The 27131-nt window shown below is 40.8% G+C and overlaps 1 protein-coding gene across 6 annotated transcripts; it reads right to left on the bottom strand.

Annotated features, from left to right (window-relative positions):
- Positions 1-883: 883 nt before the first annotated feature.
- On the bottom strand, positions 884-21142 carry LOC144533503 (uncharacterized). Of its 6 annotated transcripts, none has more exons than XM_078274917.1 (18): positions 21072-21142; positions 20825-20992; positions 13307-13415; positions 13080-13183; positions 11843-12220; positions 11246-11305; positions 10941-11015; positions 10141-10289; positions 9311-9361; positions 8648-8698; positions 8510-8548; positions 5714-5908; positions 4342-4479; positions 3075-3171; positions 2664-2779; positions 2251-2424; positions 1267-1356; positions 884-1071 (listed from the first exon to the last, which is right to left on the bottom strand). In XM_078274917.1, exons 3-18 carry the CDS (start codon positions 13411-13413, stop codon positions 952-954), a joined length of 1944 nt encoding a protein of 647 aa, XP_078131043.1. In that variant the 5' UTR covers positions 13414-13415; positions 20825-20992; positions 21072-21142; the 3' UTR covers positions 884-951. The 6 variants fall into 6 exon arrangements, with proteins under 6 accessions (XP_078131043.1, XP_078131015.1, XP_078131052.1 ...); XM_078274889.1 differs by having other exon boundaries at positions 13068-13183; XM_078274926.1 differs by lacking the exon at positions 11246-11305 and having other exon boundaries at positions 13068-13183.
- Positions 21143-27131: the final 5989 nt, after the last annotated feature.

The following is a 27131-nucleotide window of genomic DNA, read 5'->3' on the forward strand; positions in this document are numbered from 1 at the left end:
AAAAAAAAAATAAAAGTCACTTTATCAAATGTGGTGAAGCTTTGAGGTGCAAGCTTGCAACCAGGGTCAGTGAAGTTCATTTAAAAATACTGTCTTTCCTTTTCCTTTGTAAGAGTACCATGAAGAAAGGAGCTTACACTCAACTGGTATAAAGTAATGTAACTTCAGAAAGGAGTTCCTGGGTAGGTTTGTGCGCTGCACTAATGCGAAGCAGAAAAAAACCTGATAAAAAGTAATAATTAATACTAACAAAAGTTACAAAATTATTCCGTGGCACTCTCACATAACTGAAAGCATAAAGTTTGCAAAACTATTATGCTCCCAAATGCTTTTACTAGGTACTTTTTGGTTTTTAGAAACATATTTTACACTTCATTCTGTACATGTATTCAAAGCCAAGTGAAAAAAACTCCTATGATTTCTGTCACTTTAACATTAAGCAATCCAAAACACGACACACAGGAATGACATTACTCAACAATAAACACCTTTTCAGTAGCATTTGGTCCTGAACGCACCTCAGACCACAACACTGCGGCCCGGTCAGTAAATGAGGCGTCCCTTCGCCGACTCCACCTGGTGCAGAACGCTGCTGCATCAATTTCAACAGGCACTAAGAGAAATGAACACATTACTTCCATTCTAGCCAACTTACACCGGGCTGCCTGTTATGTAGCATATTGATTTTCAAATTTTACTGATCACTTTTAAAGAAGTGGAGCCTTGCTCCAAATTATATCAAGGATTTATTGACCCCCTATGTGCCTGGGCTGGGTTTTATCATCCCTCCATCCCTCCCATTTTAAATATTTTTTACCTTTATTCTATCCTTCAGTGTTTTAGGATCACTCTGTTGCTTGTATTTTATTCTATGGTTGTTGTATTGTTGTTTTTGCTTCTGAAAAACAATTTTGTAACCTGAAGAAAATTGCTATATATATATATAATGAATTATAATGTGGAGGCGATCTGTCCGTGCACACGGAAGCGATAGAGGCACGTGTATTCAACATGTCCCCAGTTACTGAGGACACGCAGCTCCACAACTCGATACACCACGTCACTGGGCTTCTGCATGAAGGGGGGGGGGGGACAGAAGAATGAAAAGGGAAAGATAGAAAATGTAAGAGAGTAGAGGAAAGATAAAGATAAAAAAAAGATGAAAAAAACAGAAGTTGTCAGATTATTTGCATTTTCAGTCAGCTTATGCTAACCTCATAATTTTCATATAGAACAGGAAATAGTTAGGTCTTTATGTCAACTCACAGGCAGCTTGAATGTTTGCGTAGGCTCTCCATTTACATCGTAAGTGAATGTCCCCAGCAGTGCTCCTTCTTCTGTGTCATTTCTCATTCCCTAGGAAAGAGAAAACAACATCACAACTATCAGAGCGGTCAGCGTAGACTTTTCCGAATCAGAATTGGTAAGCTGCTCTGTGTGACTTTTGTTCTTGTTCCTGAGGTTTAATCACAGTGACAGGACTTGTGAAATGAAGGAAAATAAAGGATGACCAACAGACTTCCAATCAGAATTATCATGACTAAAACAAATATCAGTCTCTGAAAACTTCTCAAAATTACAAATTTCGGTAACACTTTACTTGAAGGTATCTACATAAGAGTGACATGACACTGTCATGAACACATGAACCCTAACTGTAACCCTAACCCTAACTTGTCATGACAAAAACCAAATGACACTTACTAAAAGAAGCATTATGTCATAGACGTTTATGACTTGTTTATAATGTTTATGACACGTTCATGACAGTGTCATGTCACTCTTACGTAGATACCTTCAAGTGAAGTGTAACCCAAATTTCTTTTAATAACTACTGTAAAATACAGCTCCATTAAGCAGGCTACAGGCTGTGTTCTATGTAAGCTGATATCCAAAATTTCCCCACCTTTATTGGCCAATACTCTTTTTTATGACGCAAATGCCAAATAAGCACAGCTTTACCAAAATGTTCATGTTGAAGAAACTGTTTTTAAATAACTTTTATTTCTAAATGCCAAATCCACAATTGTCCAAACTTTGTAAGCAGTCATAGTTGGACTGATAACAATTACTTTTTAAAGCTGCTATCATCTACTGAAAGAAAAAAAAATTGTTATCTGTCAATCCAACAGGGTTCAGGCAGTTTAGGTAGGTTTGAGTATGCTAATAATGTTTAGTCAGAATATTCCAGAGCACAGAGACATGCAATCCAGCAAATCACTTTTTAAGCAACAGCTGGGGAGCACTCACATAGACTTCAAAGTCTTTGGGGGAGGAGTCGATGCGGCCGGTGGGGGAGTTGTAGCGCGGCAGGTGGTCCAGCGTCACATGAGTTATAGTGATGGGGTGAGACAGAGAGATGACAAGAGTCCCCTCGACACCGTGGAAGGCCCAACATTTCCCTGGGAGCAGCACCGGGTAGCCCTGGGAGGGGAGGAGGAGTTAGCAGCTGGCCATGTGGTGAAAACTGTACAGTCATCGAGAGAGAGCTGAGCGGGGGAGTCGAAGAGAAAAGACAGAAGGAGGGACAGAACGGTCTTTAGAAGATAGAAGAGAGAGGAAGGTATTGGATGATAAGTTGTTTTGGGGGGGAAATAGACTTCGAGATGACAGGAAAGAGGGAGGTTAGAAGAAAAGAAATGACAGAGAGAACTTAATAACACCTGAATAACAGTGCGTGGGCTTTCAGATGGGTACCACAGAGGGAATCCAAACAGGGTCACACATGCTGAACGAATACGATAGGTCTCTGAACACCTGGTACTGATCACACTGGCACCTGCAAACACACACACACACACACACACACACACACACACACACACACACACACACACATTGAAAAACAAAGACTTTCAAGCAACTTTGTTGAATCTTTGTTAATTACATGAAAGTATCATCTTTTATCCACAATTAGACCCACCTGTAATCAAAAGCAATACCATTTTTGATTAAACCATTAAAACTAAATGATATTGTGTGAAGAAACCAATGAACAAATACATAAGTATTGCTTTTACTTTTCCCAGCCATCATATTGATTTGGTAAATAAAGCCAAGTGAAAGTTCCCAACCTTGCGTCTCCAATGCAAAGTCGGCCATTTTGTCAGCCATGGGACGTCCACAGTCGGGGGAAGCTCCTTTGTCACCAAGCCTGATAGCATCCTGCTCCTGAGTTACATACAGTACAGACGGTAAGTGTGTGCGGACCAAGTCATACACATCAACATATGCCAAGATACAGACACGCACGTAAACATTCAGAAGTCTAATCAAAACAAATGGATACCACCGCATGGCGATGACAGATTTTCTTGTACTGTGATTATATTAATGTGTGTTGTGGAGTTGTTAAGTGGTCTTGAAAATTGTCTACAGTATCTATCCCTCCATAGCCTGACAAGCCAGACCCACATCAAGATGTTGGCTCTGGGAACTCACCATTGGCAGGGCTTAATCCGAGGGGCGGGATAAACGGTTGTCTTTCAAATTCCCTCTGCACGCAATAGGATAGCTCTACAACCAACTACAGCAACGCAGGTTGATAGATTAAACGTTTTGCCGTATCCGGTCGGCAAAACTCTGAACACATCTTCCTTTTTTAAGAATAACTTCAGTGCCGTTCTTTGTTCTTTTCTCAAAGAAGTTAAACTCCAAGTCTACCAGAGTTGCGGCCAAAGCAGCAGCAGCCATCTTCTTTATTTTCAAGTAGAGATGGTCCGATACCATTTTTTGCTTCCCGATACCGATTCCGATACCTGAACTTGTGTATCGGCCGATACCGAGTACCGATCCGATACCAGTGTGTCATATATTTTATTATGTTTTAAGAACTGTATACTATCCCTGTATGGATGTGATATTATTTCTGTCTTTGTTGTCGGTCTGGCTCAGGTTAAACTCTTTGTGAAACATGAATGCCACAGAACGTTCTTTTATTCTCCAGATTTACAGTCAGTTATAATGGAAAAAGAACATAAATAAACTACTTTAACGTATTTTTTCTTTAGGGCTTTATTACATGGTATCGGATCGGTGCATAAACTCCAGTACTTCCCGATACCGATACCAGCATTTTAGGCAGTATCGGAGCCAATACCGATACTGGTATCGGAACATGTCTATTTTCAAGTAGCAGGGAATTCACGCGGAACCATCGCAACTCTGCCGTCATTATGTTAAGCCCGCCCACCGACTCTATACACGATGCGATTGGCCTGACTAGAGTTTGGTTTTCCCAGCTCGCAAGCCAACGGGAGAGTTGCTAGACAACCCTGGCTGCAAATTACATTTGCTGCCTCTAGGGTGCGTCTAGATTTCTAGGCAAATCCCTCCACTCACCTTGATGCGCTCAGTGAGCCACTCCTCCATGGCCTGTTGGAGCTCTGGGGTGAGATGGTTTTGGACGGGGGTGGCGCTGGTCTCAGGACAGGGGGCAGGAGGAGGCATCAGCTGGATGGACGACCACTCCTGGGACAGCTACAAGAAACATTTATTATAGCCACACAATCTTAAGGAAACAGGTTAGGTTGGAAGATAACATGAACAAAACACAGGGTTAATACATAGCTCTGTCTTTCCTTACCAGGGTTTTCCCTACCATTATAAGGCTTAGGTGCAGCACCCAAGCCGTTTTGGGCAGCACCTAAGCTAAATGAATGCAAAATCAATGTGAGAATCAAAGCTGTCTAAATGAATTTTCTCAGATCTAATGAATGTAGTTGGTCGACTTCTTTAGTAATGTTTGTCTTTAAGCTTTCTGAGCGTTATTTATTTATTGTCTGCTCTAGCGTTTACATTGTTTTAGACAGATACAGAAATAATAATGGCCCAAAATAATCTGAAATTGCATGTTTTTGATTAAAAAAATGTCACATTTTCTTGAGGAAGGACCTCTAAACCGGCCGTCAAATATGTGCACTCAAAGGAACACGCCGACTTATTGGGACGTTAGCTTATTCACCGTAACCCCCAGAGTTAGATAAGTCCATACATACCCTTCTCATCTCCGCTAGCGCTGGGGGCGTCAGACAGAGTTACAACACGTAACTCTGTCTGACGCCCCCAGCGCTAGCTTAGCCTAGCACAGATCCTGGAGGTAACCGGTTCCAACTAGCCTACTGCTCCGAATAAGTGACAAAATAACACCAACATGTTCCTATTTACATGTTGTGATTTGTATAGTCACAGGGTGTACAAATAACAAGGTCATATGAGACACAGCCATCTTCTAACCGTATACATACTGGGAACTATATTCTCAGAAAAGCGCTGCTACTTCTACAGAGTGATTTGCTAGCAGCACCTGAAGCCCTGTGGTGAGGAGCAGAGAGTTCGCCTGGAGTTCACTCATAGAGTCAACAATTACTAGATAGTAAAAGCATAGTGACCTTTTTATTTGTACACCCGGTGACTATACAAATCACAACATGTAAACAAGAACATGATGGCATTATTTTGTCACTTATTGGGAGCAGTAGGCTAGTTGGAACCGGTTACCTCCATGATCTGTGCTAGGCTTAGCTAGCGCTGGGGGCGTCCGACAGAGTTACAACACGCATGGAGATGAGAAGGGTATGTATCGACTTGTCTAACTCTAGGGTTTATGGTGAATAAGCTAAAGTTCCTTTAAGTCTTCCACAAACCTAGGGAAAACACTGCTTACATAAATCTTGAGTCTATCAGTTGTGTACATCTCTACCAGCGCTGTTACCTTTGCATTCTGGGACTCTAAAGCTTGGATCCTGAGTCTGAGGCTGGCAGCGGCCGAGTGGCTGTCTGTCTGGTAATCCACCATTTGCCTGCCCAACCCAGAAACCTCCTGCTCCAGACGCAGCCGACTCTCCGATTCCACAACCTCAAGCTTGGCTTTCACATCCTGCATGTCCAGATGTAGTCTCTCCTTCATCTGAGAGAGAAAGATATGACAGGGCTTATGGTGAGATTGGAGGAAAATGTGTTGGGCAGTGTCAGGGAAGGTGAGTATCGTTCAAATCAGTCTAGAGGCTCCGTGCTGTGAGACTGGTCATGACTGTTTTCCCAAGATGGCGCCAGCACGTATACGTGAACGGTACTGTCTTTATAAACTATCTTTTTAATAAACTGTCTGTACACTTACAAAGTTCTTAATGCTTCGGTTTACATGTAGGGACCCTCATTATGCTACCGTGGAAGTGTGGTGCTATTTTCAGCCTTGTTAGTGGTGTAGAAATAGTGATTTCTTTTTACTTTACCCGTGCCCCGACGACTGAATGGTTTTCTATCAAATTACATGGAGAGATATAGCTCGGACCATGAGCTATTGATGAATTAATTTATTAGATTTGATGTCGAGATCATTACCAAAATCAGATCCTTTCTTGTGTTACACGAAAACTAAAACAGATTTGCATTTCAAACGTTTAAAAGTACCAAAGTCCAGAATAGGGCTGCACGATATTAGGAAAATATCTAACTGGGATTATTTTGACTGATATTGCGATATGATTCACGATATTGGAGGGAATGATCATTTTTATATCATGAATATGATTTTAATTTATAAATATTCAAATTAAAGAAATTAAAATGATTGTAGTGTGATTTTTTTGCGAGGATTGGTACCAAACAAAGATCTTTTCTTCAGTCTGTAATACCTAATTCAGAATGGTTTGACACATATTATGCGTTTAACAAATAATGGACCCCGCTGCGATATCAGTACTGCACTAATCCATATTGTGATTTCGATAAAATTGCGATTAATTATGCAGCCCTATTCCAGAAAACTGCTACTTCCAGCGAGTGAGTTACATGAAAGCTGCAAAATCATGCAGACAATCTGCCTGTATTCTCTGCAGTTCCTCTTCAACACCACTAGATGTTACTCTAGGACAGCTGGGGTTTGACCCTTTTGTTACTCCCAGTCTGGCTTCCAGGGGCCTGTTGCACAAAAGTAGAATGAAGAAATCCAGGATAACTGAAAAAGCGCAGCTTGACTTAGTGTGGTCCGCTCATCGCGGCTTAATCGGTTGTACGTTTGCCGAGCCAGGATGAGAAGGTGAAGCTATGTCAAGCCAGGTGTAGATAGCTGGGATAAGTGCACGTTCACGGCTTTCTTAAATAGACCACGGTATCGATCACAGATTTACTGATGCAGAAATGGAGAAGATGCGTGCGGCATATGTTTAACCCGCTGAGCAGCAGCAGCTTTTAATGGAAAATTACGAGGAGGTGAAACATTTAATATGCAAAAAGGGAAATACGGCTGTTGTTATCAGACAGAGAGAAAAAGCCCAACAGACAACAGCGGACCGACTGAATGCGTAAGGATTTAAAAAGATCTACTTACTAGTCACTCCACATTTTTACAAAGTTGTACACTCTGTTTTAATTGCTTTTAATATGCTTGTTTTGTGTTGGTTTTATTGCTGTATCTGTTTTTATGTGCTAAATGTGCTGGTTTTACTGTAAAGTGTCTGAGTAGCCTGTAAAGCACTATATAAATAAAATGTTTTATTATTTAGCCTACTTTGCCTTAAAAGTGAGCAGAGGGAATTAATGTTCCTCGGGCAATTTACCCTAAGGACTAGGCTTAATTTCAAACCCTTATTCATAATGAGAGAATATGTTTTACAACCATATCCACAAATCTCTATTTCTACAATTAGTGTTCATACAGAACAAACATGACTGGACAAAAACTAGAAAAAGAAGTAAGTGACTTCAAAACACACTGTAAGCATATCTGTAAAACAATATAGCCTATTATTCATGTTTTTTTCTCACTCCCAAGCTCCAAGATGCGTGACGGCACCAAAATAAAAAGATTAAGAAGCTTTGTGGCATTCCAACACATTCTCACTCCCATCTCGTAAAATACGGACGTTTGGTCAGGTGCCATTGTCGTCGTTATTGACACTAAAAGTCTCCTTTAGAGTCCGCTGCACAGTGTGGGAGGATCCCCCTGCCTCCCCCCACCTCTCCATGTTGCAGCGGAGGAAAAGCCCATTTCCTCTGCATTGTCCCACTTTATCTCCGGTGCCAGTGCAACCATTTCTTACCATCCAAACAACTGCAATAGTAGGATTTAAATCAAACTTGTGACAAGTAATGCATGTTAATAAAAATAAAGCAGAACACATTCAGAAGACAACAGAATAACTGTTAAACACGTTTATCTCGGATCAGAGCGGCAGCTGATTTAACACATCAGACTCCAGGATTAATCTTAGCCTGGCTGTTAGCCTGCTCTGGAGCAGGCTAGCTGCAAAGAACAAATCTCCATGGTTACTTGGCTGGGTTTAATTCAACCTGCTTTTGTGCAACCAAATCAAAGCTAAATTCATCCAGGATAACTTGAATATCCCGGCTTAATCCCTTATCCTGGTTTTGTGCAACAGGCCCCAGGTCTCACCAGGCAGGACTTTTCACCATACAGTTTGTTAGCTACAAGAAGAAAGGAATGAGAGAAGACATGGAGCACAACAGGGAAAGACACAGGCAGTCACAGAGAGCGAGATTCCCTCACCTGAGAGATAATGTGTTGCTGCTTCAGCTGCTGCTCCTCCTGCAACCAACACAGATACAGGTTACACTCCAAAAACAAAGTAAAGCTGGTGGAGCTACTACATCACACTTTCAAATTTGCATACGATTGGCGTCTTACCAAAAGACGTTGCATCTTTGCTTCTACAGCAGCAGACACAACGGCTGAATCCTAGAGGGAAAAAAAGGACTCTTAATTCTATTAAGGTCACAAAAAAGACCCCACGTTTTCATGCCACAACAGGGGCGGGGCTAGAAGGGGGGCACGGGCTGGGACTGGAATATGATTGCCCCCCCCCCATATCCATTGGGCTAGAGTGCTGTCAATTTGACAATTGTGATTTCCATTGGATCAGAGTACTATCACTTGGCTGACTGTTCAGTCTGTTGGTTGTTGCCAATCTTCCCAGCCCTTCGTCACATGACCAATTAATGTTTCCATGATGACTACCCAAAATTCTGATATAATGGAACCAGCACTGGAATTGTTTCTTTTCTTTTTTTTAAGGCAGACTGAACCTATAGAACATGTGTATTGTATTCGGATATACTGTACAATTTTTTCAAAAAGAAAACAAGTGAAACTAATAATGAATGTGATGTTTTATTTAGCAGAATTACATTGTGTTGCTCTATCCCATCGACTATTTCCTATATTTCTAAGCAGATTTTCAATGCTGTATTCTGATAAAATGCCGGAATCGCCCCTGGCCAACAACCCCACATAAATATCATTTATCATCAGTTTGTCATTTTAATTATTTGCAAAAGATCCGTTTCTCACCAAGAATTGTTGTATCCTCGCCTCTACAGCGGCAGACACGATGGCTGGATCCTAGAGGGAGAAAAAGAACTTTAACAAAAAGACCAATTTTTCATGCCATCAACACCTAAATAAATATGTTTTTCACAAGGAACTCCATGTAAGAAACTTTTTAGTTATTTATGATTTTGTGCCCTATTGTAGTCGTCCTTTTATATTCTGACAGTATACTTTCAGTATATATACCAAATTGAGGTCGTAACAGTTCCTGGTGCGTTTGTGAGCTTTTAAATCTTTTAAAAGATGGCTTAAGGTTCCTAGGCTTCTTTGACTTCCTAAAAGAGTGGCCATCAAGTCTGACACCTGTAAACCAAAAAGAAGATGTACACGTCCTTGTCGTCTTCCTGAATTCTTTTAGTTACCAGTTCTCTGTAGTCTATTAATTCTGCTTTGTATTCGAGCACAATCTTACAGTTTTACTGTTTCAATGTCCTTATATTACATTTGTGTGCCAGGAAATAAATACTACATTGTTCATGTACAGCCCTGCAAAATGTAAATGAAGAAATGGACACAACATGCACACAACAGGAAATCATTCTGAGGACCGGAATTCCTTAGTAGCTAAGTTAAAGTTACTTGAAGAGGCTGGGAAACATTTGCAATTACCATAGTTATCAATCAATCGATATCCACCACCCACTCATCCAATGCCAATCAATTTCAATTTAACGCACACACGCACACACACACACACACACACACACACACACACACACACACACACACACACACACACACACACACACACACACACACACACACACTGAGATGAAGGTTATCTGTCCTACCACCACGGGTGTAGAATGTATGATGTTGGATTGAGGAGGAGGAGTGGCAGGGGAAACAGGTTGACTCTTGGCTTTAGTTTGTGACAGGGTCTTTGTGACAGCCATGCGGGAGATGAGCGAGGTCAACAAAGGAAGGAGGAACCAAATACCTGGAGAAAATAGGAGGAATGGTGCCTTAAGAACAGCACTTGGAAACAGAGGCACAAGAAAAAGTAAACATCATCTGACTCCATGAACCTTCTAGGATCAAAGTCCCTGAAACTTATAATGACTCACATTTACTGTGACTCATTCAATCACACTAAGGAGGGGATGTGTGAGGGGGGGGGGGTATCGACACACAGCAGTGATGCTGTGCAAGTCAAACACACATAACCTGCAATCTCTGCTAACCAATTACCTGGGGAAAAACTTGAGTACTAAAAATGTAAGCTGTATTTAGGAAAGTAGGGCCTGTAGAAATTACATCATAATATACAGAGCAATAGTCAAAACATAAGAAAGCTTTGGATTTCTTTTAACTCTTTTAATTTGTGAGCATCACATCAAACATAGTGTAATCAATGAGTTTTTCCTAAGTGATCTTAAAAAAATAAACTTATTTTTACCTTTAAATAACTTTTTGATTTTATTTTTATTGTCTCATTCAGGAAACATGGAAAGCTACAGTAGACTTCAACGTTTAAGCAGCATAACTAAACACTATGTCCCAGGGGATGATGAGGTGTCTCCGAGTTGTGATTCAAAAATTTGCCAGATGACATGCAAACCTGAATCTGTAAAATGTTTAAGCCACTTACATAAAAGTACGATGAGGAGGAGGAGGAGAAACAGACCACAAGCCTTCTTCATGCGACTGCTGACTGAAGTATTAGCTGCAGGGACACGGAAAAAAAGTTGGTTTACAGGGATTTCCAAATCACATGCAACGATTTGTGAAAACACAAACCTACTGGCATGTGAAAGCAGTATGTACGCAGACACTGTACAAATCCACTTAACAATGCTAGAAAAACAAGCATAAGAATGTACATACTAAACACGTGTTATCACATGTGCAAAAATACAGTCAAGACTAACTGAAACACATACAGCAAAACCATACCTAAAGTTGTCAGATGCATTATTTTTGACTGTAATGCAGCGGCCATCAATGAGACTGAGTCTGCACAGAACAAAGGAAACAGTGAGATTATTATAAAGAGTGGCGACGCCAGAGATTTTCTTTTGCTGGTGCTGTGGGGTTTGCTCGACGTTTCAGTGAGGGTGCTCTGAAATTTAGACTTCCCCTTGACACACATAGCCTACACACGCGCACAGATACGCACCCACCTCCGCCAAGGGGGGGGTGGGGGTGGGGGACTACTGAGCGAGCGAACGAGAGGGAGAGAGAGATTTATCTTTGGAAATAAGGTCAAAAGTTTAATGTGTGCTGCGCCCGTTGGCCAAATACGATCACTTGTTTTGGCTTTATGTTTTTCTTCTAAAAAAATAATCACAGTGTTTACACATTAACAATTTTATTTTTTATTTTTTTTATAAACCACAGCAATTTCTTGGGGGTACTAAGGGAATCCTAGGGGTAGCTACAGCACCCCCATGCCCCTCCCCGGCTCCACCAATGATGCAAAGACACACACATGCAAAAACACACACACACACACACACACACACACACACACACACACACACAAGTTCTCACCCATTAGACCAAAGAAGGCACTGCTGACTCTGCTCATGTATCCAATACTGGGAGCCCCACTATTACTGCTGATTCTACTGGTACTGCTGCTGGCTGTGGGCTTCCTGTGAGGGCCCTCAGAGGATGAGTACCCTGAGCTGTCCACAGCGCTCTGACCTAGCTCCTTGTGGTTGGGTCGGAGGTGTAACCCCGGCCTGCTGGAGCTGCAGAGCCCAGCGTAGGGGCTCTTCTCTGGAGGTACTGAGGGGCAGCATGGGGGCGTCTGACTCCGGGTTGATGATGGGGTCAGGGGTGGCCGAGGGGTAGGTGTGGTGGAGATGTTGGGCACCGTCCTCATGATCGGCTGCGTCTGGCTGCTCAAGGAAGAAAGACTCAGGCCTGAGAGGCAGAAGAGAGACAAAAACAGACGGTCAGCAACAGTCAGCTGTGAATAATTATATGATAAATAATCACTTGTTTTCTTATGACAAATGTTGCAGGACTACCTTTCAAAAACAAAAAAAAGATGGATATTTTAATCATGTATTCAGTTTTATGGTGTATCATTTATGGAATAATTAAACCTATGAAAAGGGGCTGCAACAAATGCTATTTGTAAATGAATGATTACATTTGATTTAATCATTTCTTTCAGACTTCCCTATAACCCGTTTTTTTTCTTGTGAAATACTTGACAATTTTGCCTCATCAGGCCTCTAAAAATGATTACAAGAAAATCCCTTGTTAGTTGAACTGGTGCCACTGGTCAGACATATGCAACCAGTGCTGAGGAGTTGGAGTCCCAAGTAGGACGTGCTTTGTTATAAGGGATCAAAAACTGTTTTTGAACCACTTCTTAAATATAGCGGAAAATAATAAAATAAATGCATTTTATTATATTATAGTTTTACCCAGCCCAATGTGATATCATCACATTACTTGTTTTGTCCAACCAACACTTCAATACTCAAAATTACTTAATTTACACTGGTATAACGCAGCAAATCCTCGCGTTTGAGATTCTGGAACCAGTTAGTGTTTAGCATTTATGTTTATTACATGACGATCAAAGCATTTGTTGATTAATCAACTGCAATTAATCAACTAATTGTTTCAGCACTGCTCTGAAATGTCTCTGAAACAAATGTCCCCAATCTGGTTTCATTCTCGCTATTATTATTATTACTTTTGTATTGACAGGATACTAGGTCATTATTCTTGCACCAATAGGATGTATTGTTTTTACCATCATACTGGCCTGCAGTGATGGGCGGCTCAGGGCTGGCAGAACTAGCATTGCTATTGGCTCTACTAGGGGTACGGGAGCCGGCCTTGCGGGTCCCCGCCTTCTTCTTGAAAACCCTGACGACAGTAAACAAACCAACACGTTAGATGCTGACTAGAATCCAAGCTACACACACACACACACACACACACACACACACACACACACACACACACACACACACACACAGAGCTACATACTTGACAGGGTTTTCGCGGTAAGATATGTTCGTTACGCTACTCGAATCCGATTCTTCGTCTGAATTATAGTAGCCGCCGGACACCAGGCGAGAACTCCTACGGGACATGACTGAAAGACACAGAGAGAAACATAATAAGATATGATTTGACAATGATTAACATAGCTCCTCAAAAAGCCTCAGATCAGTACAGTAAGTTTAAACAGACTTTTTAGCTCACAAGGCCAATGCCCAACACATCCTCACACACACACACACACACACACACACACACACACACAACATTACTGGTGATAAAAAGTCAGGATATCTTGGCCATCTTTTTTTTTTTTTTATCTGTCTCACCCAAGTCCCTTAACTTTATGTAAGTGCAACACAAAATCACTGAATGGTGCCGTTTAACCCATCAGCATGCTAGGTAGTAGTAACAGTACATGATGTGGTCAGAGTGGTAGATGCAGTAGCTAATACTGCTACTGAATGAATCAGTCACAAAATCAGCACAGTTAGGCTAGTGGAAGTGTTGAAGTAGCAGCAGCTAGCAGCAACAGAAATAGAAGCAGTAGTGGTTACCGACCGTACCACTGTGTGGTAGTTCTCACTGTTAACAGTTGCCACAGCAGGTCAATTTGATTTATTATGTAAACATAAAGATTTTGTATATTTATGTATGCATGTATTTATGTATATGTGTGTTAAGTTTATAAAAAAAATAAAAAAAAGAACAGCAGTCAGAGCAGCAGTTATAGTAGCAGTGGTAATAGCAGTTAAAAGTGGTTACAAGTGGAGATGTTCCGATACCGATACCAGTATCGGTATCGGCTCCGCTACTGCCTAAAACGCTGGTATCAGTATCTGGAAGTACTGGAGTTTATGCACCAATCCGATACCACGTAATAAAGCCCTAAAGAACAAATACGTTAAAGTAGTTTATTTATGTTCTTTTTCCGTTATAACTGACTGTCAAACTGGAGAATAAAAGAAAGTTCTGTGGCATTCATGTTTCACAAAGAGTTTAACCTGAGCCAGACCGACAACAAAGACAGAAATAATATCACATCCATACAGGGATAGTAGTATACAGTTGTTAAAACATAATAAAACATATGACACACTGGTATCGGATCGGTACTCGGTATCGGCCGTTACGCAAGTTCAGTATCAGAATCGGTATCGGTACGCAAAAAATGGTATCGGGCCATCTCTAGTTACAAGTAAAAGATGCAGTAGCAGTAGTACTGTAGCAGTTGATGTTGTAGTGGTAGTGGTAATTAGAGGTGTGAGTCTTCACTGATCTCCCGATTCGATTACGATTATCATGTCAGCGATTCGATTTGATATCTTGATGCATCACGATGCGTCAAATACATTTTTCTATTAAAGCCATATAGGATATCTAATTCAAGGCTTTTCAAGCTTCAAAAACAAAACATTCTGCAGTGCTCTAATACTAAATACATTGGATGCATAAAACTACAGCACTGAGCACATGTCACTTCCTGAATGTGCAAAACATTAACAGAATATGTAAACAGAAAGGTTGTCAGGCATACATTCAATTGTAAACAGAAATAATCGATAATGGCCCGGCCGATTATCGATGCAGCATCGTCCATGTCCACAATTCTTTGATTAATTTCTAACACCTCTAGTAGTAATACTAGCAGAAAGTCTCTGACAGATGCTCTCTTGGTTAATCTCGGCAGTCTGTAATCCAACTAATCTACAGGAGTCCTACTGCTGCTCAAACACTCACTCCGAGTCACAGAGCATATATAAAACACCAACACACTCAGATACAAATGCATTTGAACACACAAGCTTAAAAAACATACACTGATAGTACGAAGCAATACCACACTGTAGAAAGACAAAAAACACACACATATGCAGCATACCTCAACAGACCCACCATACTTAAAGGGAGGAAAGATCTCGAAAAAATACTACAGTTTAACAGCGGGTGATGTAGATGACGAGAGCACAGACAAGCTAAATTCAGCTGCATTATGCTGCGATGTTTGTTAGAAAGTATCCGGTCAGGTTATCTTTCAGAAATGCTGCCATCACAGTTGTTATGTAACAGGCATCTTAAGAAGAGCAATCCGATTGGTCAGTGTGTTGTTACCGTGCAGATGATTAGCATAAACCACAGCTCACCAGCTTTACTTCTTGCTGTGCCAACTCTTAGTAGAAAGCAAATTTTCTTAAATTAATTTGAAGAGCATAGACAAGCCAAAGGTGTATCTGCTTAAAACATCATTATTTTCCAAAAATAAATATTATTAATCCAAATGACTATCAAATATGAGACTATATTACTCTTGCGGTATTATTACTGTAAGGTGCATTGCATTTTCTTTCTATTTGCACAGAATCATTGCGCTGTTGTACCTACAATTACAGTAAAAAGTGGCGGCTGGCCTCTTGTATATCATTGCCAATATGTATATCCATTCATCCCCCACAAAAAAATGCAGCAGACAACAGCCTGAAAGCAACAGGTACTTGCATGTACTCGAAAATGGAAAAGACGAAAAAGTGTATGGTTGGAATATCTGAATTTAACTCTTCCATTCTTTAGAGTATATTTCAAGAGTGGTGTAAGAAGAGGGCCCAAGTGTTGATTCCTTTGGCATTGGCTTAGTCTACATGACTAGCTCCAGAGATGCTGCTCCGTTGTTTCCCCTTATGTCTGAACTCGAGGTGGGGAGAACAAGTGAGAACATAGAGGAAAATCTGAATTTCATAATGTAGTTTGCATCACAACCTAATGTCGTAGGGTGAATATCATTACATCAGATAACCCAGACACAGACTCATCATCTGGAAGAATGAAATGAAATTTGTACATCAGCATTTATGCAACATCGGTTGCAAGACATACTGGCCAATACAAGTGAGAGGTTAGAAAGCAGCCTGATTTTGAAAGTTATGAACATGAATCTATCCACTCCACTGGGCGTTATTCAACTTGATGACAACCATGTCTGCTCTAGAGAGAGAGAGAGAGAGAGAGAGAGAGAGAGAGAGAGAGAGAGAAGGAGATAGAGATAGATAGATACTGTATTGATCCCCAAAGGGAAATTCACGGTCCCAGTAGCTTAAAGACATCACACACAACATACACATACATCATAAACAGGATGATCAAATAAAAAATCCACATGAATGTACTAAGGGATGTATAAGCATGAAACGCTTGCAGGGACTGACCCTGTGATTCAATATGCATGGTAAGGACGGTGCTCTATGAGAGTGTGTGTCATGGTGGTAGTGCAAATAAGTCCAATAGTGCAAGGATAAAGTCTAGAGACCAGCATTAAATATGGACGATATAAGAGAATACTGTAGTCTCCATACTGTAAGAACATGTACTAACCTGCTTTGTAATCCAGTCTTTACAGTATATCCTGAATCATACCGGGCCTCCTCTCCATTAAATGAGAGCGGTGGTCTCAGAAAAACTAACCTGGTCACAGTTTGAAATCGCCTTGTGATATTATGAGCCGGGGGACAGGATGACTGCAGAGCAGTTACTACCTAATGCTACTGAAACGAGCGGCAGAAGATGACAGAAAGGGAAGCTGTGGCTGTTTGTACCCAACAGATAGAGACAGGAAGTCAGCGAGAAAGCACACCACACGCACACACAGAAGCCTCCACTCCCCTGAAAAAGGGCGTTAAACCTTATATTAGCTACATTTGATTATCTCAATCAGTGGAGACGCTCACGCCCAGCTCTGTTGATATTTGTCCACTAACGCCTTCCTCACTGGCTCAACATTATTACAGTGAATGTCCAAATTCCTTTTAATTTCAACTTCCTCCACTGGTTCTGCGCATGCGATTGTTTAACAGAGTAAATGAGGAGGATTTGGGGTCTTAAACAGACAATAACAGCAATATGTTATTACTGTTGCACCATTACTGTGGTTGCCCCTGACAGCAAACAGATCTTCTCTGTTTACTCTAAATAAAGACAACACACCGTCATACAGGAACTGTTTTTTTTCTGCAGCAGCTGCAAACAATCCATAAGTGAAGTCTTATTTTCAAAAAAACTTCTGTAAAACAATTCTTAAACCATGAAGCTGCACATTACAACACGTATCTCTTTACTTTACAAGGACAGGAGTACCGTATTGGAACAGTCGATACAAACATGTATTTAATGCAACTCTCCCTCTCATGTCTATCCAGCTATCAGGCTGTTTATGTAAACGTGAGTTCTTGCATTTTAATTTTGCCTATTTGCATGAGACTTTTCAATAAGGGCAAAAATCTATTCCTTTATCGCAGACATTTGCCAATAGCCAACTATTTAACTCTTTCATTTCCCTGTAGCGTGTTTGATTAAACGAGGATTAAAAAAAGAGGACGTTGCAACTGAACTGTGAAGAGTGAGATATATCTCACACAAACCTCAAATGTCAAAGATAGTATTTAAAAAAACTGATAACAACATGTGTTATCTTTTCAATGGCAACAGCTATACACACGAAACAGACAAACGGCAGAAAATGTCACAAATATTTGGACTCCACAGCAACAGCAGCCTGTATCTGTATTGAGCAAAACAAACACCTCTTTCACACAATTAGCATGTCTCTCTTTAGGGCACGCCAAGAGGCTTTAGGTAAGAGTGTGGAGAAAGGAGCGCTTTGTACGATAATTCCCTCAAATCCTCACTTCCACTTGAAATAGCATCTCAGTGTGGCCTCGCTCAGCACTTTTCCCCTCCTGAACATACCAACCCCCTCCTTATTAAAGCAGACACCTCAGCACAAAGCCACACCTCCTCTTTTTCTTACCCCCCCCCCACTTTCATTATCATTTTTTTCTGCACTCTTTCTTAAACTCTAAGTTCATTATTAAGTCCATTATCCCATCCTCTTTCAGTCACTCCGTTTTCTTTGTACTTGTCTGGAGACAGTAACTTTTATATAAAAATCAACACATTTAAAAAAATATATATATTTATATCGATTATTAACTTATCTGAATCGAGAATCGAATCGTTATTTTATTTTTCCCACCCCTAATGGTTCCTCCATGTGTACGTGAGCCGTCTGTAAAGTTATGAATATAGGCAAATCTCAGTGGAAACATCCCCTTATGGACATAGTGAAACCTGTTTCAGTTCCTGTGGGAATAATGTGCAGAAATACACAAAAGGTGCTGTTCTTCCAAAGCAGGGGCTAAACACTTGCAGTGATTCTTTTGGAAGATTTAACCTGCCTTAATCATGGAGAAGGAGAGCAGAAGAGACGCATGTCACATCTGGCAGGCACTTACAGTAAGACTAGGGCTTACCCTGTCAGTATAAGGGTTAGGCGCAGCACCCAAGCCATTTTAGGCAGCACCTAAGCCTAAACGAAAGTAACTAAAAGACTTTTCTCAGATCTAATGATTGTAGCCGATCCCAATTGGACTTCTTTAGCAAGTTTAGTTTTTAAGCTTCTTGAGTGTTTTTAATGTAATATCTGATCTAGCTTTTTCAACCTTTTAGACACAGATATGGGAATAACAATGCTACAAAATGATGTCAAAAAAGAGACGCAAAACTGCCAAAAAAAACAAACACAATACGACTACAAAGAGACGCAAAAATCCGCAAGGAAATGTGATATGGGGAAATTGCTTTTTGTTCACAAACCGAGGGAAAACACTGAAGATGAATTTATCCAAATGAAACTCTGCATTCCAGGTATTGTTAGTGCTCTGCCCACAGGAGGTGAATTAGAAGCAAAACTGTCTCCTGAACACCAGTGAGCAGCCTCAGTCATCCCTTTGCTATCTTACATCCCCTTACCGGAAATGAATTGAACTTTTGGGAGTATGAGCACTGCTTAATGCCGGCTGGACCCACACCCCACTGTGATTCAACAGCAGTGTATAAAACCGACCAAAACACCTTACACCCACATACAAACACACACGTACAAGCATGTGTGAGTCCAATAAGCCCCAGCAAGGCATCTATACTGGGTCAAAATCTGAGGCATGCAGAGATCGGGATGTAGTGGTGGTGTTTGCTCAGGGCTGGGCAGGGCGGGGCCCTGTAACCGGTCCAGTATCCTCACCACTGACACAGGCCACAGACAAAGAAGGAAAAATGACAAGAGCAGACTGGGACAAAGGCAATGGGGTGGTCTGAGAGAAAAATAGAAAGAGATGGGCAGCAAAACAAAGACGAACACGGTGGACAAATGGATAAAAATGACAAAGGGGGAAGAGGTGAAACAGGGGACTGTGTGTGAGAAATGTTTGTTTGAATTCACAAGAGGGAACATGTGGAAAACACTCTTGCGGGTTTAAAAACCAGCAAGGGAGTTAAGAGTTTTCTAATGAGTGGAAAAATGCAGGAACAAATAGCACAGGAATGAGAGGCTGAGGGAAGAAAGAAAGTAAATACAGTGGGAAGGAGAGGGCAAAAAGGAATGGAGAGAAGTAGCCCCCATCAGTCCAAAACTGGCAAATGGTTTAATACTGCGGCTAACTTTAGGACAGTGCCAGTGAAATATGACTCAGCCATACAGAACAGATGAGTCATCTGCGTGGACTGGATCAAGACAAATTACCCCAAGCTCTTTGTAAAGTAGAGAGGGGGAAAGACACAAACTACAGTCAATTAGCTGAGCAGCTACCCAGTAAGGTCTGTTTATATCAATGTGAACCAGATGCTTACATTACATTCTCTCTTTCTCTTTCCCATGCTACACATGTAGAGTTACAGCTGCCTGAGGATCAAAATGTCCTCTATTCCTCCTAAAAACTCATTTTATCTTTCAGCCTCCAGCCACATTGTGTAATGTGCTGTTGTATCTGTAATTTTGCCCATTTGTTACTGCAGTATCTTTGTTTTAGTGCTATAAACGACTTCATGAATATGTATAAAACGGTACTAATCATAACGTTTTTTTTCCCCAAAGTTTTTTTGGCACAATATATGAAACTTATAATTAGGCAAAGTTAAGTGTAGAGTAGGTATGTATTAAAGTCTTTATTCCTTTCAGATATCTTTTTTTTGTTGATATTTGAACTGTTTATTTTTAATTAGACAACAAAATACATTTGAATATCTCTAATAATAGATTACAATAATATTGACATATTTTAAGAAGTTACAACAATTCAGAAATTTCACAAATGCCCCTTGTTGGTAACAGTAACGTTACATGACAGTTGTAACATGACCGTAGTCCATGTTGTGTCATCCATCACCGCAACAAGCAACGCACGTTAATGTAACGGTGGTCCATCACCGCAGCAGGTAAGCCGGGGGTAACGTTAGTCAATCAACTGACAAAAGCCCATAGATATCTGTGGCAAAAGCCATAGACTGTAGCTATATAAAGAGACAAAAAAAGCATCACCCAGAAGCAGCGCATGTGCACACTGGACACGAAAACTAGTTGGCGTTAATTGTTTAAATATTAACAGCAAAATGACCAGGCGAATACAACATGAGACATGAGTTGGGCTACTGTTTCTGTACTCTGTGTCCTTAACTTACCTCACTGTGTAGCTAGGTCTGTCACGGTGAAACAACAACACCACGAGTCCACGCCGAACCAACAGTCAGGCGGGTGACTGTCAAATTCTGTCAGGAAATGATAATCCTCGCGACCACCAAGCTCCGCTTAAAGAAACATCAACTCCGAGAAAGTCCCAAAACAGCAACCTAAGTATTAATACATTTTCGATAAGTAATAAGTGTGGTGATGGATTACATGACTGTGGGATGAGGCAGTGAGACTTACCGACGCTTTTGACAGCTCGGAGGCTTTGCCGTTACAAATAGCTAGTACGGCAGTAGCGGAATCAAGCTAGCCACAATAAAGACGAAGACTTCCGGTTAAGGTTTACAAAATAAAGTTCTGCATCACGATTCCGTGCCAAAAATTAAATATGATCTTAATCTATATGTTTTATTACTTATGTTCCAGTTATTTTTTTATGTATTATTATTATTAATATTGTTATTATTATTATTATTATTATTATTATTATTATTATTACTACCGCTAAAAGGCAATTTAAAGAGCACGTAATAGAATGGTTTATGATTTCCTTGCGTATTTCTATTTTTTTTTTTTTTATTAGGACCAGAAAGAACAAAGAACATTCCACCAGGAAAAAGTGCATTACAGTCCCCTTTTTTTTTTTTATTTATTTATTTATTTTTTTTTCACTTTGTACACGGCCATAAAAATGATGTGGTACACTTTTGAAACTGTTTCCGGTCTCGTTCTGTCGGTTCATGGCACAGCGCATCCGACAATAACAAAACAAATGGCGCCCTCTAGCGGTATTATGTTTACCCTCCATTAAACTGTTCCCTTCAGTTGCTATTCAGGCCTGCTGACACACAGTGGAGCCATCTGGCCGTGAATAACTATGTCCTGTACAGCCGAACAGGTCTGTTACGCTATAGAAAAGGTCCTCAAGCATCATTAGGCCTACATTGGCAATTTCATGTTTAGGACCAAATCCAATGTATGAAAATATTACCGTATTTGATGTGATGTTTGAAATTAAATATCCAAATTTCAAAACAAAGTTACAGAATGAGAGCTGAACACCTGACACACCTAATTCAAACTCCTAACCAAGTGGGTAAATTCTGTTCCCATTACAGTGAAGCTGCTCATAAGCCCTATGGGTTTTATTATAGCCTTTCAAGAAGCAATCTAAACTGTCTGACATCACAGTCATGTCAGAAGAAAACAATATCCATCCAAACACAAGGACAGGATGGGGATGCTGAAGTGTAGCCCTAGAGGTGAGAGATATTTCAACAAAGCTCTCAAGAGTGAATGTGTGTATTTCATAAAGTTTGCGTGCTCACCAGACTTCGGCTGGATACAACTCATTTTCTCCAGTACTGTAGTATTGAATACATTAACTTCACTGCAAAATTAAATTAGAATTAGGCTTTGGAAAAAATGTAACACTGGCATGAAAGCAAAACCATTCATTATTGACAATCTACATTAAGTCACCAACGTGTGCCGCCGTTTGGGATGAAATCCTCTTCACAGATTATTCATCATCGTGGCCATGTTCATCTTGTTAAATTACACATCTACATCCTTTGTATCAATGTATTGTTTTTTGCCAACCTAACTGAACTACTATGGCTGTGTTTATAGTCATGGAAGTGTAAGCGTTAGCTGCAGATGTAGCTGTAATATATTGGAAATATATGATATAGTATCATGTATAGAGTCTATAGGTACTTGAGCACCTTACTGATGAACAGTAGCACTTTTAGAGAGACTGCAAGGCACTGCACCGATGAATCATTTTTCAAAAATGTATATCAGAATCAGAAAAGGGTTTTATTGCCACAATAAGTTACACTTCTGTGGAATTTGCCTTGGTGAATTGTGCATATAAATAGATTTTCATTATGTTTTTGATTGATTGAAGAGAGAAAGCAACAACACCAATAGCAGGTAATGCAACTAGTCAAGGTTAAACTTTTAAGAGAGACCAGGTTTTAGAACTGTTACCTCAGTCTGTTCATTCACACGTGAGGGACCAAACCTCCTGAAACACAACAAATTGCTTTTAAGGGAAACCCTCAGGGCTTTGGTACTCTTTTCAGCATTGCAAGCAGCCTAAAATAAACCCAACCTGACCTTATCACTGGGCAGACAAGGTCCAGGCAGGGGAAGGGAAGGCGGGAGAGGAATAATTCTTTATTCCAACGGGTCATTTTAGTGCTCAGAAATGTAGCAGGTATGTCCGGATTGTTCCATATTTGATAAATAATTTCAGAAGGTCTGGAGACTATCAGCAGCACAGGCAGAACCCCTGACCCCTAAGCTTCACCAGCACAATGTGTGTGTGTGTGTGTGTGTGTGTTGTGCATGAATGCGTGTGTTTCTGCGCGTGTATTTACGCCCGTTGAACCCATTGTCTCCGAGTCTGTTATCATTATGCAGCAGTTTCCTCCGGCTGGGGTGAGGGAGAGGGAGAGACAGAGACAAAAAAATGGGAATACACTCAATCATCAGATGCTCAACAATGAAGAGTCTATAAAGTTGACAAGCCCATCACTCCGGAGGCCAATTCCACTGACTTTCAACAGAACATTTCTTATGTACTCTTTCATGTCTGGCATTTCCCTCCTCTCTTCACATCAACACACACACACACACACACACACACACACACACACACACACACACACACACACACACACACACACACACACACACACACACACACACACACACACACACACACACACACACACACACACACACACACACACACACACACACACACACGCACACACGCACACACACAGACTCCCACCCTGCTTATCTACTAAGCTGGTGCCCCAGACACAACCACAGTATGCAAACAAACAGCTGACGTCATGGGCACACACAAGCTTTCCCGTTTCTGGTCTGAAGTCACTGTGTTGGAACGCGATCAAAAATAGAGTGAGAGTGAAATGTGTGTATGCGCGGAGTGTTTGTTTTTGAGAGTGTGACAGAGGGAGGGTGGGTAAAAACGAGGGAAGTTTGGGGCACAGCGGGGGATGTGATCTTTTACATAACAGACACAGGGGCGAACCTATAGACAGTGACACACACTGTCCACACTCACAGACCGAGATACACACACACACACACACACACACACACACACACACACACACACACACACACACACACACACACACACACACACACACACACACACTTTTAAAAATGAGTTGTTCTTCTGTTTCCTTCGTGCATTGCATCGTGGGATAATAGCGTGCATCAACAGGACAAAAATCAAAGGCATTTAGTATGCATACTTGACTCAAGATAGGAAGGGTTGGGGTTAGGGACTTTTAAAACCTGCGTATAATTAGCATGTAGTATGGAAGTGGGACATATAGCTTTTAACTCAGAACCTACAGGTGGCTTGAAGGGTGGAGGGGGACTTATCAAAGGCTTTATGAGCTGCAGTAGCAGAAGATGTAAACTCTGAAGTGTTTGAGCAGAGAGGACAGATCATAAACAGATTAAATAGACGACCCTCTTGCAAAGGGTGCGTTGGATGTATGTTGCAGTGAACAGAGAGCGTCGTGTGAGTGTCGCACTCGAGCTCTCTGTCTGCCTGATCTGGCTCACTGGCTTTGCTTCATTTATTCTAGGTCACACTCACTAAATATTTTATGGCGCGAGTCTGATGAGAAGCTTAAATTTAGATGGTTAAATCTGGGATGGAGTCCAGACATTCTGTGGTTGCCACCTGACAAGTGTTTACACTGTAACCAGCCGACGAAATAGCCCCACAACAATCATGCAGCCTGCTGAAGTGTTCTTGAGCAAGAACCTTTAACTTTCACTATAGAATTAACCTACCTAAATAAGAAAATAGGAGTTGAGAGTACCTTTGAAACAGTAGTTTTTAACCTGACCTTTTAGGCCGACACCTCCCTCCACCGGTGCCATCTGCAAAGTGGTGCACAGATCAGCCAGATGTTGTTTCTGATGTTTCATGAGGTTAAGGAAAGCAAGAGGCTGTACACTTGTCAGTACTTACCAGAAATGTTAATCCAGGGAAACAATAAGAATGACATGATGATATATTGATATGATAGCAATATTGTTTCCTGTCCAATCAAACATCTTTTTGTTGATTAAGATTGTTTTTATTAATGTTTTTTGACAGCATATGAAATAAATATATAAAAACACCCAAACCCAACCAGGTGGAACACCCAAAATACAAACGAAACAAACAAGCATACTCACATACACTCGTACACACACGCGTACACACACACACACACACACACAAGGGGGGGTACAAGGAGGTACAAATATGCCCAATTTGTCTTAACCCCAGACCAAAGATACCAATACCCAAATAAATCCAGTATTATGCATACAAAAACCAAATAAAGACCGGCATAGACAAAATCATGCATGCGTGCATAAGTACATGCATAAAGTAGAATCAAAGTGGGTCCAGATATTGCAAAAAGGGGCCCCTGGATTTTTCCCATTTATGCTGATGTTTTGAATTTGAATACTTAGTCCAGTTTCTAGTTTCACCTGGTGGATCACTGAAACAAGTTAATGTAGCCAGTTTCTGAAACATGGTGGATTTGATGTTTTCCAGTCCATCAATAAAGCTGTTTGAATGCGTTTAATTAATGGGCAGCTCCAAAATAAATGCAGCAATGTACCATTATCTGATTTACATTTGTCACAAAATGGAGAAACAGAGGGGTATAATTTATGTAACATGACCTTAGAATAATGATAATGGTGCGTCGCTTTAAACTGAATTAACCTGTGTCTCCTATTTATTAAACAACTACCAACCACGTTATGACTTGCAAAAAAGACCTCATACCCCTCATGTTGGGACCCCACCTCACAATGATGATGGCCATTATGCGTCAGCGGGGTTTTCCTAATAGAGGAAATGAGAAAACATCCAATGAACTGTTGATGAAGTAACCATGTTAACAGTTGCTTTTGTTTTGTTTTCTCCCCAAAGAATGACCAAAGGTTTCACGAGAACGCTGAGGGACATTTCTAGCCTCTGATATGTTTTTCCTGTAAGGACGATGACCCAGTGTGACCTTTGGAATTTTTTGGAATGTGCAGGATGGAACAAACAGGATGGATTTACCTTCCATAGAATCCAACAATCATATTTTAGTGCCACAGTTTACTTAAAGGGGCGGTTCACCTGAATTACAAAAAAACTTTCTCACTTACCCTGACTGTTTTTTGTCGTTGCTGTGAACTTCATTGGAACTATTGAATAAAAGTCCTTGATAACAAAGTGTTAACAACATGTCATGTAATGGGTAATGCTGTTTCTGGAAAGGGGTGTTGCTGTTTTAAATGCTGTGTGCACTGAAAACAATCGCACATTCATCTCTATTCTATTCATTGTATTCATATCAAATGGATATCTCAAAATGTGTTTCCAAAAATGTTTAACCCTCTGATATAAATTATTTTCTGAAGAAGAAAAGCAAAGAAGAAAGCCAAGAAAAAAAGGGATGATACGAAATATAGGCCACGAGCAGGGCTCAACTTCATGACATCAGCAGCAGCATGGCACACATTTTAATCTGTTGAGCCACCCAGAGTGGCCCTGTGTGGTCAAGCTTAAGCTACCAGTGTGACAGCAGCGTGCCTCAGGTTTAATCCTCTCCCAGTCTAACAGGACACTGACCTCACTGCAGTGATGTCATCAAGGTGAGTCAGAGACGTCTGTGAGAGAGTGAGGGTCGGGAGGAGTATTATGGTGATAGATGGACACCATGTCGCAATGCCACAGAGACTGTGTACTTGTATGATCCAGAGGAGAAGATAAACCATGAGATTTCTTTGGTAAAGCTACACGATGGAACGACTACATGTATGTGGGACGCTATAGTTGTGACAACAGAGAATTATCACCCAACTTTGCAGTCCCCCTCAGTTGGCAATACATTTTGGTTTTACGGCCTGCACCTTTACTGTTCTGATTCAGTCTCACTGCTCTCATCAACCTCATTTCCAGCAGCTGTTTCAGTAAAAAGGGTCTGATAAACAGACAGTATGCTAGGTTGATACAGCACCAGACAGCACACAAACAAAATGAACTTGCTGGGGAACATTGGAGCAATTAGCGGCTGAAGAGTAAAATATTTCCCTCAGGAGTTGTTGGAGACCAGAAACAGGGATAAAAGAATAATAAATATTGAACTTAGATTCATCTGGTGGCCAGAAGCATCACTCCAGATGAATACTAATGTTGCTCTGTGTCTGCTGAATCTGTAAATACTTACCTGTTCGCTAAAA

This window comes from Sander vitreus, chromosome 2 (genome assembly GCF_031162955.1).
Source record: "Sander vitreus isolate 19-12246 chromosome 2, sanVit1, whole genome shotgun sequence".
NCBI lineage: Eukaryota > Metazoa > Chordata > Actinopteri > Perciformes > Percidae > Sander > Sander vitreus.